The sequence below is a fragment of the Entelurus aequoreus genome, linkage group LG07 (genome assembly GCF_033978785.1).
Source record: "Entelurus aequoreus isolate RoL-2023_Sb linkage group LG07, RoL_Eaeq_v1.1, whole genome shotgun sequence".
NCBI lineage: Eukaryota > Metazoa > Chordata > Actinopteri > Syngnathiformes > Syngnathidae > Entelurus > Entelurus aequoreus.
This window is the reverse complement of record NC_084737.1, coordinates 74,428,560-74,443,408: the sequence shown is the minus strand read 5'-3', so window position 1 is coordinate 74,443,408 and position 14,849 is coordinate 74,428,560. Positions and strand designations below refer to the sequence as shown.

The 14,849-nt window shown below is 36.8% G+C and overlaps 1 protein-coding gene across 5 annotated transcripts in view; it reads left to right on the top strand.

The window, feature by feature from the left end:
* The window catches only part of sema3h (sema domain, immunoglobulin domain (Ig), short basic domain, secreted, (semaphorin) 3H), a 223,171-nt gene that overhangs the window by 104,125 nt on the left and 104,197 nt on the right, over nucleotides 1–14,849 (top strand). For all 5 annotated transcript variants that reach the window (XM_062054464.1, XM_062054463.1, XM_062054460.1 and 2 more), the window contains one exon: nucleotides 14,377–14,439. In XM_062054464.1, the coding sequence (XP_061910448.1) occupies nucleotides 14,377–14,439 (63 nt within the window). The remainder of the gene's footprint in view (nucleotides 1–14,376; nucleotides 14,440–14,849) is intronic.

Genomic DNA, 14,849 nt, shown 5'->3' with positions numbered 1-14,849 from the left:
CAGACTGTATTGATATATATTGATATATAATGTAGGAACCAGAATATTAATAACAGAAAGAAACAACCCTTTTGTGGGGGAGGGAGGTTTTTTGGGTTGGTGTACTAATTGTTAGTGTATCTTGTGTTTTTTATGTGGATTTAATAAAAAACAAAAAAACAAAAACAATACCGATAACAAAAAAAACGATACCGATATTTTCCAATATTACATTTTAAAGCATTTATTGGCCGATAATATCGGCCTGCCGATATTATCGGCCAATAAATGTATCTTGTGTTTTTTATGTTGATTTAATAAAAAACAAAAAAACAAAAACAAAAAAAAAAACGATACCGATAACAAAAAAAAACGATACCGATATTTTCCAATATTACATTTTAAAGCATTTATCGGCCGATAATATCGGCCTGCCGATATTATCGGCCAATATTACATTTTAAAGCATTTATCGGCCGATAATATCGGCAGGCCGATATTATCGGACATCTCTAGTTTACATGTAGAAAAAAATCATAATCATGGGGCGGCGTGGCTTGGGTTTAGGGATGTCCGATAATGGCTTTTTGCCGATATCCGATATGCCGATATTGTCCAACTCTTTAATTACCGATACCGATATCAACCGATACCGATATATACAGTCGTGGAATTAACACATTATTATGCCTAATTTGGACAACCAGGTATGGTGAAGATAAAATACTTTTAAAAAAAATGAATCAAATAAAATAAGATAAATAAATTAAAAACATTTTCTTGAATAAAAAAGAAAGTAAAACAATATAAAAACAGTTACATAGAAACTAGTAATGAATGAAAATTAGTAAAATTAACTGTTAAAGGTTAGTACTATTAGTGGAGCAGCAGCACACACAATCATGTGTGCTTACGGACTGTATCCCTTGCAGACTGTATTGATATATATTGATATATAATGTAGGAACCAGAATATTAATAACAGAAAGAAACAACCCTTTTGTGTGAATGAGTGTAAATGGGGGAGGGAGGTTTTTTGATTGGTGCACTAATTGTAAGTGTATCTTGTGTTTTTTATGTTGATTTAATTAAAAACAAAAAAAAAACAAAACAAAAAAAACGATACCGATAACAAAAAAAACGATACCGATATTTTCCAATATTACATTTTAAAGCATTATCGGCCGATAATATCGGCAGGTCGATATTATCGGACATCTCTAGTTTACATGTAGAAAAAAAATCATAATCATGGGGCGGCGTGGCTTGGGTTTAGGGATGTCCGATAATGGCTTTTTGCCGATATCCGATATGCCGATATTGTCCAACTCTTTAATTACAGATACCGATATCAACCGATACCGATATCAACCGATATATACAGTCGTGGAATTAACACATTATGCCTAATTTGGACAACCAGGTATGGTGAAGATAAGGTACTTTTTAAAAAAATGAATCAAAGAAAATAAGATAAAAAAATTAAAAACATTTTCTTGAATAAGAAAGAAAGTAAAACAATATAAAAACAGTTACATAGAAACTAGTAATTAATAAAAATGAGTAAAATTAACTGTTGAAGGTTAGTATTATTAGTGGAGCAGCAGCACGCACAATCATGTGTGCTTACGGACTGTATCCCTTGCAGACTGTATTGATATATATTGATATATAATGTAGGAACCAGAATATTAATAACAGAAAGAAACAACCCTTTTGTGTGAATGAGTGTGAATGGGGGAGGGAGTTTTTTTTGGGTTGGTGCACTAATTGTAAGTGTATCTTGTGTTTTTTATGTGGATTTAATAATTTAAAAAAAAATAAAAATAAAAAACGATACCGATAACAAAAAAAACGATACCGATATTTTCCAATATTACATTTTAAAGCATTTAAAACATCTCTAATTTACATGTAGAAAAAAATCATAATCATGGTGCGGCGTAGCTTGGGTTGGTAGAGCGGCCGTGCCAGAAACTTGAGGGTTCCAGGTTTGAACCCCGCTTGGGTCCTTGGGCAAGACACTTCACCCGCCTCCTCCCAGTGCCACCCACACTGGTTTAAATGTAGCTCAGATATTGGGTTTCACGATGGAAAGCACTTCGAGTCACTAGAGAAAAGTGCTGTATAAATATAATTCACTTCACTTCCCATTCATAATATGTACAACCTTAAAATGTAGGGACAAAGTCGCCAAGTTGGCAATCAGGCGAGCCCATTACAATGAGTTTGTTTAAGTGAGGGCAAACATCGGTTTGAAATGTATTTGTACAGGGCCACCAGAAATATGGGACACTGCAGTCAATACTTGACCAAAATATTGCACCTCCTTTGTTCGGGGCAATATTTTTAATTTCAGTGGACAATATGACACAAATAATGTAAATCCTAACACCCTTTAGACAGGATGTTCCAAGTGAGCCCTGCCCTTTCCTGTCTGAGATGAATATCGCATTTCTCTCTCTCACTAATGAGGCTGCACTAATATCCATGTCACCAAATGTTTGTAATGTTATGAACTCATCAAAGATTTACAACACGATTCCGCGTACCAGCGCATGAAGTTTGGCCCGACATCTGTTTCGCTTGACAGTTATATTTGCGTCAATATTTAGCTTGATGTCGGCGCGGCGTAAACATGGCAGACAGACGTCGCGATGACGGCTCTGCCAGCCCTCCTCGACGAGTGCGAGGTCACAGCAAGGACAAAGATGACGCTGCACCGTGTCATCCAATCAATACTTTCATCAGTGAGACGTGCATGCGGGCGGAGGGCCGAGAAAGCAGGTAGACAGTCAGACAGCAGTTGCTGTAGCTGACCCGACCAGCCACCCACTCTGCCAGGCAGCCAGCCAGCGCCAGGATAGATAGTCACATTCAAGTCATAACTCAGCCCTGTGCTGACTAGAAAGTCATGCTCCGTATTTATAGTCTGTTTATAAGATGTTCCAACTTGTCTGCAGTATTTTTTTCCCTTCCTCCCATGTGGCAGTAAAGCACCCCTGTGGTGCGTTACTGTTTATTTTCTCTGCTGACGTCCAAATCTTTTAATCTTTTCAGACCCCAATGTAATGATTGCTGCTGCTGCTTGCAACATTTGCAGCTGTTTACAGACACCTTCATCTAAAGTTGAAAAAGTAACCCATAGTGTTTTTATATGCACCAAGAAGGTTAAAAGTTTGTGTTCAAAACGAATGTTTTAATTATAACGATGGATTTCATAAGACATGTTGGTTTTTTTCTAAAACTATTTCAATTTGATTTTTATTATCATTGTAGAGCAGTGGTTCTTAATAGGGATGTCCGAAAATGGCTTTTTGCCGATATCCGATATGCCGATATTGTCCAACTCTTAATTACCGATACCGATATCAACCGATACCGATATATACAGTCGTGAAATTAACACATTATTAGGCCTAATTTGGACAACCAGGTATGGTGAAGATAAGGTCCTTTTAAAAAAAAATTAATAAAATAATATAAGATAAATAAATTAAAAACATTTTCTTGAATAAAAAAGAAAGTAAAACAATATAAAAACAGTTACATAGAAACTAGTAATGAATGAAAATGAGTCAAATTAACTGTTGAAGGTTAGTACTATTAGTGGACCAGCAGCACACGCACAATCATGTGTGCTTACGGACTGTATCCCTTGCAGACTGTATTGATATATATTGATATATAATGTAGGAACCAGAATATTAATAACAGAAAGAAACAACCCTTTTGTGTGAATGAGTGTGAATGGGGGAGGGAGTTTTTTTGGGTTGGTGTACTAATTGTAAGTGTATCTTGTGTTTTTTATGTTGATTTAATAACAATTTTTAAAAAAAAAACGATACTGATAACAAAAAAAACGATACCGATATTTTCCAATATTACATTTTAAAGCATTTATCGGCCGATAATATCGGCAGGCCGATATTATCGGACATCTCTAGTTTACATGTAGACAAAAATCATAATCATTGGGCGGCGTGGCTTGGGTTTAGGGATGTCCGATAATGGCTTTTTGCCGATATCCGATATGCCGATATTGTCCAACTCTTTAATTAACGATACAGATATCAACCGATGTATACAGTCGTGGAATTAACACATTATTATGCCTAATTTGGACAACCAGGTATGGTGAAGATAAGGTACTTTTTAAAAAAATGAATCAAATAAAATAAGACATGTAATTTCTAGTTTACATGTACAAAAAAATCATAATCATGGGGCGGCGTGGCTTGGGTTTAGGGATGTCCGATAATGGCTTTTTGCCGATATGCCGATATTGTCCAACTCTTTAATTACAGATACCGATATCAACCGATACCGATATCAACCGATATATACAGTCGTGGAATTAACACATTATTATGCCTAATTTGGACAACCAGGTATGGTGAAGATAAGGTCCTTTTTAAAAAAAATAAAAAAAATAATATAAGATAAATAAATTAAAAACATTTTCTTGAATAAAAAAGAAAGTAAAACATTATAAAAACAGTTACATAGAAACTAGTAATGAATGAAAATTTGTAAAATTAACTGTTAAAGGTTAGTATTATTAGTGGACCAGCAGCACGCACAATCATGTGTGCTTACGGACTGTATCCCTTGCAGACTGTATTGATATATATTGATGTATAATGTATGAAGCAGAATATTAATAACAGAAAGAAACAACCCTTTTGTGTGAATGAGTGTGAATGGGGGAGGGAGGTTTTTTGGGTTGGTGTACTAATTGTAAGTGTATCTTGTGTTTTTTATGTTGATTTAATAAAACAAACAAACAAACAAAAAATAAAAAACGATACCGATAACAAAAAAAACGATACCGATATTTTCCAATATTACATTTTAAAGCATTTATCGGCCGATAATATCGGTAGGCCGATATTATCGGACATTTCTAGTTTACATGTAGAAAAAAATCATAATCATGGGGCGGCGTGGCTTGGGTTTAGGGATGTCCGATAATGGCTTTTTGCCGATATGCCGATATTGTCCAACTCTTTAATTACCGATACCGATATCAACCGATACCGATATCAACCGATATATACAGTCGTGGAATTAACACATTATTATGCCTAATTTGGACAACCAGGTAAGGTGAAGATAAGGTCCTTTTAAAAAAAAAAATAAAATAAAAAATAAGATAAATAAATTAAAAACATTTTCTTGAATAAAAAAGAAAGTAAAACAATATAAAAACAGTTACATAGAAACTAGTAATTAATGAAAATTTGTAAAATTAACTGTTAAAGGTTAGTACTATTAGTGGACCAGCAGCACGCACAATCATGTGTGCTTACGGACTGTATCCCTTGCAGACTGTATTGATATATATTGATATATAATGTAGGAACGAGAATATTAATAACAGAAAGAAACAACCCTTTTGTGTGAATGAGTGTAAATGGGGGAGGGAGGTTTTTTGGGTTGGTGCACTAATTGCAAGTGTATCTTGTGTTTTTTATGTTGATTTAATAAAAAAACCAAAAAAAAAACCGATACTGATAATAAAAAAACCCGACACCGATAATTTCCGATATTACATTTTAACGCATTTATCGGCCGATAATATCGGCAGACCGATATTATCGGACATTTCTAGTTCTTAACCTTGTTGGAGGTACCGAACCCCACCAGTTTCATATGCGCATTCACCGAACCCTCCTTTTTTTTCAAATTCAAGACAAAGTTATTATGTTTTTGGTAACACTTTAGTATGGGGAACATATTCTAAGTAACAAATACTTAATTTAGAGTTATTCGGTTAGAGTTCGGGTTAGGGTTAGAGTGTTAGGGCCAGGGTTAGAGGGTTAGGGTTATATTTAGGGCTGCAACAACTAATCGATTAAATAGATTAAAATCGATTATAAAAATAGTTGCTGATTAATTTAGTCATCGATTCCTTGGATCTATGCTATGCGCATGCACAGAGGCTTTTTTAAAAAAAAAAAAAAGTATGTTTTTTTAATTTGTTTTTTTTAAATAAAACTTTATTTATAAACTGCAACATGTACAAACAGCTGAGAAACAATAATCAAAATAAGTATGGTGCCAGTATGCGTTTTTTTTTCAATAAAATACTGGAAAGGATAGAAATGTAGTTTGTCTCTTTTATCCGATTATTAATCGATTAATTGAAGTAATAATCGACAGATTAATCGATTATAAAATTAATCGTTAGTTGCAGCCTTAGTTATAATAAGGTCATGCCGAATAAGGCATTAATAAGTACTTAATAATGACTAGTTAAGAGTCAATATGTTACTAATTTGCATGTTAATAAGCAACTAATTAATGGTGACTATGTTCCCCATACTAAAGTGTTACCATGTTTTATTACTGGTGCACAAAATGAACCGTGCATGAACATCACCTTGTTCAAACAACAAAACCAACACAACTCACAACAAATTACACACCTGCAAATCAGTCTGACTTCTTCTGTTGCCGTATCCGTAATACGCCGATAGGGAGAAGTTTTTATTTACACGATGAGTCGGGTGTGTCTTGACCTCCGCCGAACCCCTGAGCCCGACTCACCGAACCCCTAGAGTTCGATCGAACCCAGGTTAAGAACCACTGTTGTAGAGGTACATTCCAAATAGATAAGAAAATAAACTCTAAATTTGTTTTTTTACCCCATGTGACTCTTGGAATTCAACTGGAATCTGATTTTACAGACCTTTGTATAAACATACCAAATGCAAGTTCATCCAAATCTGATCCAAATTAGAAATTAGAATGAGAATACACAAAGTGCAGAAATAAATGTTTTCTATAATAATGACATATACAGCACACACACGATCAATGTAAAATATGTACAGTACCAGTCAAACATTTTGAGACATTTTCTTGTGTTAGTGAATGTGTGTCCAGTCTTTTGATTGTATACTGTAAAACAGCTAAAGCTAAAATAATAATAAATATTATAAATATTGTAATAAAAACAAAAATAATTATAAAAAGAAAAAAAGTTTAAAAAAGTTATTTTAGTAATGAAAATTAAAATGTAAAATAATTAAAAAGTTAAAGAATATTGTAAGATATAAATGGTAAATTATCTGAATTTACTGTACACGTGTATAGCACTTTACTATACCTGGAACGATACCCAAAGCACTTTATATCATACGTCACATTCACACACTATAACTTACTTCAGACAAAAAATAACCAGTTTGCTTAGTTTTTTTCTACTAATGTAAAAGGGAAGCTGTATGAATAGTGAAAAAAAAGCTCAATCTAAAATGAATTAAAAAAATAAACACATTTACAAAAAATTAATGTGAAAAATTCTTCTAATGAATGAAAATAAAATTGAATCGATTGGTGAAAGTGGACATTCAACTGATATGTTAAGCCTCTTTGTATGTATTTTGTTTCTACATACATAATCTGTGTAAAAAAACGTTTTCATTATTTAATTGTATTTTCATATTTTATTTAACAAGTGGTAGAAAATGGATGGATGTATTTATTTACTTAATTAAATGTGTTTCTAGAGTGTGAGTGTGAATTAGGGATGGGCGATACCACACTTTTAGGATTCAATACGATACAGATACTTTTTCTTGCATTTTCATCGATACCGATACCGATACCAATAATTTCTTATTGGCAATTTTTTGTCAGTCAAAAATATTATTACTATTGTTATTATTTAAGACAAATCACAAGACAAATACAGACCATTTATACCACATTCATTATGGTCTATATATAATACAAGTAAAATTAAAATAAATAACATAAATATGAAAAATAAATTAAATATTATATATAATAATAACTATATATTATATATAATAATAATTAAATATTGGGGCTTTCCAATTAACAGTCAAATCCGAATTGCAAGAAGCTGCAGTTATTTTTTAAAGTTTGTGATATAATTAGCAATGAATGAAATATGAAATGGGCTAATGTTTTCGAAATGTAAGAAATCATGTTACAGATTAAAACCAAAATCACATTCAATCATACATTCAAGATTTTCTTGGATAAAAATAAAACTGTAATGCAAAGATGAAGAATCTCCAAATTGTATCTCTTTCTTATCTTGTTTTAAATACTCAAGCAATTTTCAACTAACAGTAAATTCCCCTGTGTGGAAATTATTTGAATTTAGGATAATCATTTAAACAAAAATATTCAGTAAACATTATTAAAAAAAACAACAAAACAATGCCTGTTTTAAGTGAACAATTGGACAACACTGGATATGCCTGGCTGCATCGCTGTCGGCTGGCTGTGTGTGTGTTGCACGTCGACCACGCTCATTCGCTGTCTCCTGTCACGTGACTGGGCCAGCTCTATACTCTGCCAGGTACAGGGGTGTCCCAGCACATAGAAAGTTAAGTAAGTCATCAAAAACATCTGAAAGTGATGCTTGCACCCCCCACACGACGTTTTTTGGTTTATATCGATACTTTTTTCAGAAAAGTGATGCCAAATGAGTAGCGTGTGAGTATCGATATATCGATACCACAGGATCGATACGCACACCCCTAGTGTGAATGTGGCCCTGCGATGAGGTGGCGACTTGTCCAGGGTGTACCCCGCCTACCGCCCAAATGCAGCTGAGATAGGCTCCAGAGATCCCCCGCGACCCTGAAAGGGACAAGCGATAGAAAATGGATGGATGTTTGTATTAAGAAAACTGACAATAAAAATACTTTGAAAAAATAAAAATAAAATTGAATTAAAAGAAAAGTGAAACTCTAAAATGAATTTTATACAAAAGATAGCAAGATCAGTGAGATTTTACAATACTAATGTTAAAAAGGAGGCAGTTTTGCAGAAATGTAGCATGCATAATTATTACTATAAGCACAAGCTGCTGGTCATGACTTGAATTTTTGTGTGCAATGAGTCATACACTATTTCCGCTGACTAACAGTTCATACCTGATGACAAGCCTAGTTAGTGACACAGCATGTGAGACATTCAGAAAGGATTTGGCAGCTATATATAAAATGTAACACGGAAATGAGCAGTAAACATGTGAAGATCTGGGGCCGTACTTATCAAGCTTCTCAGAATTACTCCTAAGAAGTCTGCCAAGAGTTGACTTAAGAGTAAATAAATTCTTCGCTGAAAGCTGCACTTAAAAGTTAGTTATCAAGCGTCTTACTCACACTTTCAGCGAAGTGTAGGACTGAATCTTAAGTGTCACACTCAGAGCTGAATTACGACATTACTATGTGCCGTAAACGTCATTTCTGTGTCCATAGAAATGACCAATCACGGAAGGGAATCCGTTGTCTAAGAATAAAGAAATATCTTGGAAATATTTAAGTGGACAATGGGAGTGTATATTTTGACAATAAACTACAAAATAATACAAAACAAACTAGTCCCCGCCGGCACTCAAGCTACCGCTCCCTCTCTTCTGTCGCCCACACACTCACTGACGTCACTCACCTCACGGTATGTGTGTATACGCTACTGTCATAACATTTTCTTTCCAATTCATTAATTAGGCAACTAATTTGAAACTGGTGTGGGTGGCTCTATATATACTAGCCCACTGAAGCCACATGCAGAAATCAACATGGAATCGAAAAGTATTAAATCTGTGACAAAAATAATACCCGCTCTGTCTAAACGATACCGTTTGATCAGCTGCTCGTCATCAAACAAATCCAGAACATCGTTCCGCTCCCTGAATGTTCGCGCACGTCTCTCTCGCCTCAGTGCCATCCCCTGCTGGCAACTCCTAACCACTTAAGACACCTCTGAAGGTCTCTTAAATATCGTGGAGAGTAGGAGTGATTCTTAGACTTAAGAACGTTGATAAAAAGCTTTTATTCTTAAGTTTGAGAGTAGGACTAAATTTCGCAAATTCTCAGGACTTAAGTGTAAAATGGCACTCTAAGAAGCTTGATAAGTACGGCCCCTGGTTACTATTTGGTGTGCTTATCTAGGAATTTTGTCAATTTTTCCTAACTTTTCCAGGTGACAAACACTTAAGTGCTCTCATTGGCCCTAGTGTGTGAATGTGAATGTTTGTCTGTCTATCTGTGTGGGCCCTGCGATGAGGTGGCGACTTGTCCAGGGTGTACCCCGCCTTCCGCCCGAATGCAGCTGAGATAGGCTCCACCGACCCCGAAAGGGACAAGCGATAGAAAAATGGATGGATAGTTTGCCACATGCTACTAGTTTACTTTGACAAAGCAGCCTTCTTTACAAAGAGGTACATTTCCACGAAACTAAATCTTGACATGGTGAGAATCCATTGGCGGTGGTCCATGCCGGTTCCTGTCAGTGTGTGGTATTTGGAGATAAGGCTGACTGTGGTTTCTAATCTAATCGGTTATACCCATCAGGCACTAACTGCAGCAGGCACTACACCAGGGAGCCATTACTTGACATCCGTAGATTGTTTCCTAAAGGCACCGTCACTTGTCATGACATCACATATTCTGTTGTCTTTTTTTTTAAATGATACTATTCTTTAATTGCGCATGTATGTAGACATATTGATTGATTGATTGATTGAGACTTTTATTAGTAGGTTGCACAGTGAAGTACATATTCCGTACAATTGACCACTAAATGGTAACACCCGAATACGTTTTTCAACTTGTTTAAGTCGGGGTCCACTTAAATTGATTCATGATACAGATATATACTATCATATATACTATCATCATAATACAGTCATCACACAAGATAATCACATTGAATTATTTACATTATTTACAATCAGGGGTGTGGAGGGGGTGGGGGGCAGGATATGGACAGCAAGTAGTGGACATATAGAGAGAGAGAAAGAGAGCGAGAGAGAGAGAGAGAAAGAGAGAGAGAGAGAGAGAGATCAGAAGGCATAAGAAAAAGTATCTGCATTTGATTGTTTACATTTGATTATTAGCAATCCGGGGAGGGTGTTAGTTTAGGGTTGTAGCTGCCTGGAGGTGAACTTTTATTGCGGTTTTGAAGGAGGATAGAGATGCCCTTTCTTTTATACCTGTTGGGAGCGCATTCCATATCGATGTGGCATAGAAAGAGAATGAGTTAAGACCTTTGTTAGTTCGGAATCTGGGTTTAACGTGGTTAGTGGAGCTCCCCCTGGTGTTGTGGTTATGGCGGTCATTTACGTTAAGGAAGTAGTTTGACATGTACTTCGGTATCAGGGAGGTGTAGTGGATTTTATAGACTGGGCTCAGTGCAAGTTGTTTAACTCTGTCCTCCACCAATATATAATAATATATATTAATAATATATATATATATATATAATACATATAAGGTTCCACTTTATTCTTCTTTTATACTCATATGTTGCGATGTAAGGAAACCTGAACCAGAGACTTCTGTATGGTGAAGCTTTCAGACAAAAACATTAAATTAGCCAACTTTTTTTCTTCCAGGCTTCAATGAGATCTTGATATACTAACACAGACAACATTGAACTCCCTACGCCTCTTTCATGTCCAATAAAAACATTACTGACATGACTCAAACTCGAAACTTGTGGCAAAGTAATATAATCTCACTTGGCTTACTTGTATAGCTCAGTCAGGGTTCTTCTCCTCGCTATTCTCTCTTAACTAGGACTGTCAGTGTTACTGCTGTTGAGATTTAAAGGCCTACTGAAATGAAATGTTCTTATTTAAACGGGGATAGCAGATCCATTCTATGTGTCATACTTGATCATTTCGCGATGTTGCCATATTTTTGCTGAAAGGATTTAGTAGAGAACATCGACGATAAAGTTTTGGTCGCTGATAAAAAAAAGCCTTGCCTGTACCGGAAGTAGCGTGTCGTCACAGGTTGAAAGGCTCCTCACATTTGCACATTGTTTACACCAGCAGCGAGAGAGATTCGGACCGAGAAAGCGACGATTACCCCATTAATTTGAGCCAGGATGAAAGATTTGTGGATGAGGAACGTAAGAGTGAAGGATTAGAGTGCAGTGCAGGACGTATCTTTTTTCGCTCTGACCGTAACTTAGGTACAAGGGCTCATTGGATTCCACACTCTCTCCTTTTTCTATTGTGGATCACGGATTTGTATTTTAAACCACCTCGGATACTATATCCTCTTGAAAATGAGAGTCGAGAACGCGAAATGGACATTCACAGTGACTTTTATCTCCACGACAATACATCGGCGAAGCACTTTAGCTACGGAGGTAACGTGATATCATCGTGCTTAACTGCATATATAAACAGACAAAATAAGCCCCTGACTGGAAGGATAGACAGAAGATCAACAATACTACCAAACTCTGGACCTGTAACCACACGGTTAATGCTGTGCCGCCTGGCGAAGCCTAGCAATGCTGTCGCTAACGACGCCATTGAAGCTAACTTAGCTACGGGACCTCGACAGAGCTATGCTAAAAACATTAGCTCTCCACCTACGCCAGCTCTCATCTGCTCATCTCGACCCGTGCTCACCTGCGTTCCAGCGATCGACGGCGCGACGAAGGACTTCACCCGATCATCGATGCGGTCGGCGGCCCGGAGACGGAGGAAGTCAAGGTGAGGACAGCGGCGCGGCGGCGGGCGTTGTAGCTTTCGACGACACCCCGGCCGCCATCAAAGTCGGCAAGAAACATATATTTCCCCAAAGTTACGTACGTGACATGCACATAGCGCCACGCACGGACGGGCAAGCGATCAAATGTTTGGAAGAAAGCAGCGTACTCACGGTAGCGCGTCTGCTATCCAACTCAAAGTCCTCCTGGTTGTGTTGCTGCAGCCAGCCGCTAATACACCGATCCCACCTACAGCTTTCTTCTTTGCAGTCTCCATTGTTAATTGAACAAATTGCAAAAGATTCACCAACACAGATGTCCAGAATACTGTGGAATTTTGCGATGAAAACAGCTTTTTGTATTGGATACAATGGTGTCCGAATACTTCCGCTTCAACCCTTGACGTCACGCGCATACGTCATCATACATAGACGTTTTCAACCGGAAGTTTAGTGGGAAATTTAAAATAGCACTTTATAAGTTAACCCGGCCGTATTGGCATGTGTTGCAATGTTAAGATTTCATCATTGATATATAAACTATCAGACTGCGTGGTCGGTAGTAGTGGCTTTCAGTAGGCCTTTAAAAAGTGCTTGTAATGTGGGTCAATTTAAAAAAATCTTGAAAATGTAACCTCTCTGCACGGCAAATAACATTTGGAGGCTTGGTATTGTTGCTTTTTTATTGAATTTTATGGGCGGAATAGTGGAGCTCCCATTGGCTGCGCTGTAAGCTGACTTTTATTTACGTTTAATATTTAGAATGTTTCTTCTTTTTTTTTATCCATCCGTCATGTCTCTCATAATGATTGTGAACGATAGGCAGAATTCCCCCAAAAAGTGCAGTTCCCTTTTAACAGAACTTACACTACCGTTCAAAAGTTTGGGGTCACATTGAAATGTCCTTATTTTTGAAGGAAAAGCACTGTACTTTTCAATGAAGATAACTTTAAACTAGTCTTAACTTTAAAGAAATACACTCTATACATTGCTAATGTGGTAAATGACTATTCTAGCTGCAAATGTCTGCTTTTTGGTGCAATATCTACATAGGTGTATAGAGGCCCATTTCCAGCAACTATCACTCCAGTGTTCTAATGGTACAATGTGTTTGCTCATTGGCTCAGAAGGCTAATTGATGATTAGGAAACCCTTGTGCAATCATGTTCACACATCTGAAAACAGTTTAGCTCGTTACAGAAGCTACAAAAGTGACCTTCCTTTGAGCAGATTGAGTTTCTGGAGCATCACATTTGTGGGGTCAATTAAACGCTCAAAATGGCCAGAAAAAGAGAACTTTCATCTGAAACTCGACAGTCTATTCTTGTTCTTAGAAATGAAGGCTATTCCACGAAATTGTTTGGGTGACCCCCAAACTTTTGAACGGTAGTGTATGTGTTAAAACGGTCTATATTTTTCACAATTAGTAAGTTTGTGTGACAATTTATTTTACCTACCCAAACAAAACTGAGCGTTATTCTCTTTGAAAAGGCAACATTTCTCATGCATCTCCTGCCTTGCCTGTCACTGGATTGCGCAGGTGGTCAGTCAGTCCGTGTACTGTACATAAGCAAAGCACACAATTAAAATGCTGTAATTAGAGAAGTAATGTCGTCATTAATGCACACGTTGAAGTGTTGATTCAGATACTTCAAGCAAGTAATCGTAACGAGCCAATTAGTCCTCAGAGCCGAATGAATGGGTCGTCGCTGCTGTAGGGACCGGGTTGGCTCTCTGCCCTGCATCTTCTCCTCCCGACCTCTTTCTTCTAGATTACTGTTCCTCTTACGCTGACCCTCCTCCCTTTTTATAAAGCACCTGCCAGTGCTCGGGGCCTCTTATCTCAAATGTAAAGTGAGCAATGAAAGCGGTCGTTAAATCTTTTTCTTGCTCTTTCCAGTTGCATTGGCCTGCCAGTCGGGACCGCATCCAAGAATGTCTCATGGCTGGAAAGGACCCAGAGGTGATTCAGCACACACAAACACATAAGAACGCTTGATAAATCTTTATTACTTACTGTTGCTTTTTACACACTTCAGTGGCAAAAGCCGCTTGCGTTATTTTTTTCAGCCTCTGCACTTTTTTTTTACTCTCACTTAATCAAAACTCAGAATATCGAAAGTTTTAAATGAGGAAGAAAAACAACCCCTGAGGCCCTCACTCACAATAGGGAATTAAAAACAGGTGATGCACCTCCTCACTTTGGAGCCCCCAGGTTCGTGTGAATTGAAACGGGAACCTGTATTGTTATCTAACACATTCTTATAAGAAACACATGTTATTTGATGATCATGTAATATTTTGATAACAAAATGTCCACTTTCCCCCCCCCAAAAAAAGTTTATTTCTGGCTGTAGGATGTCAACAATTTTA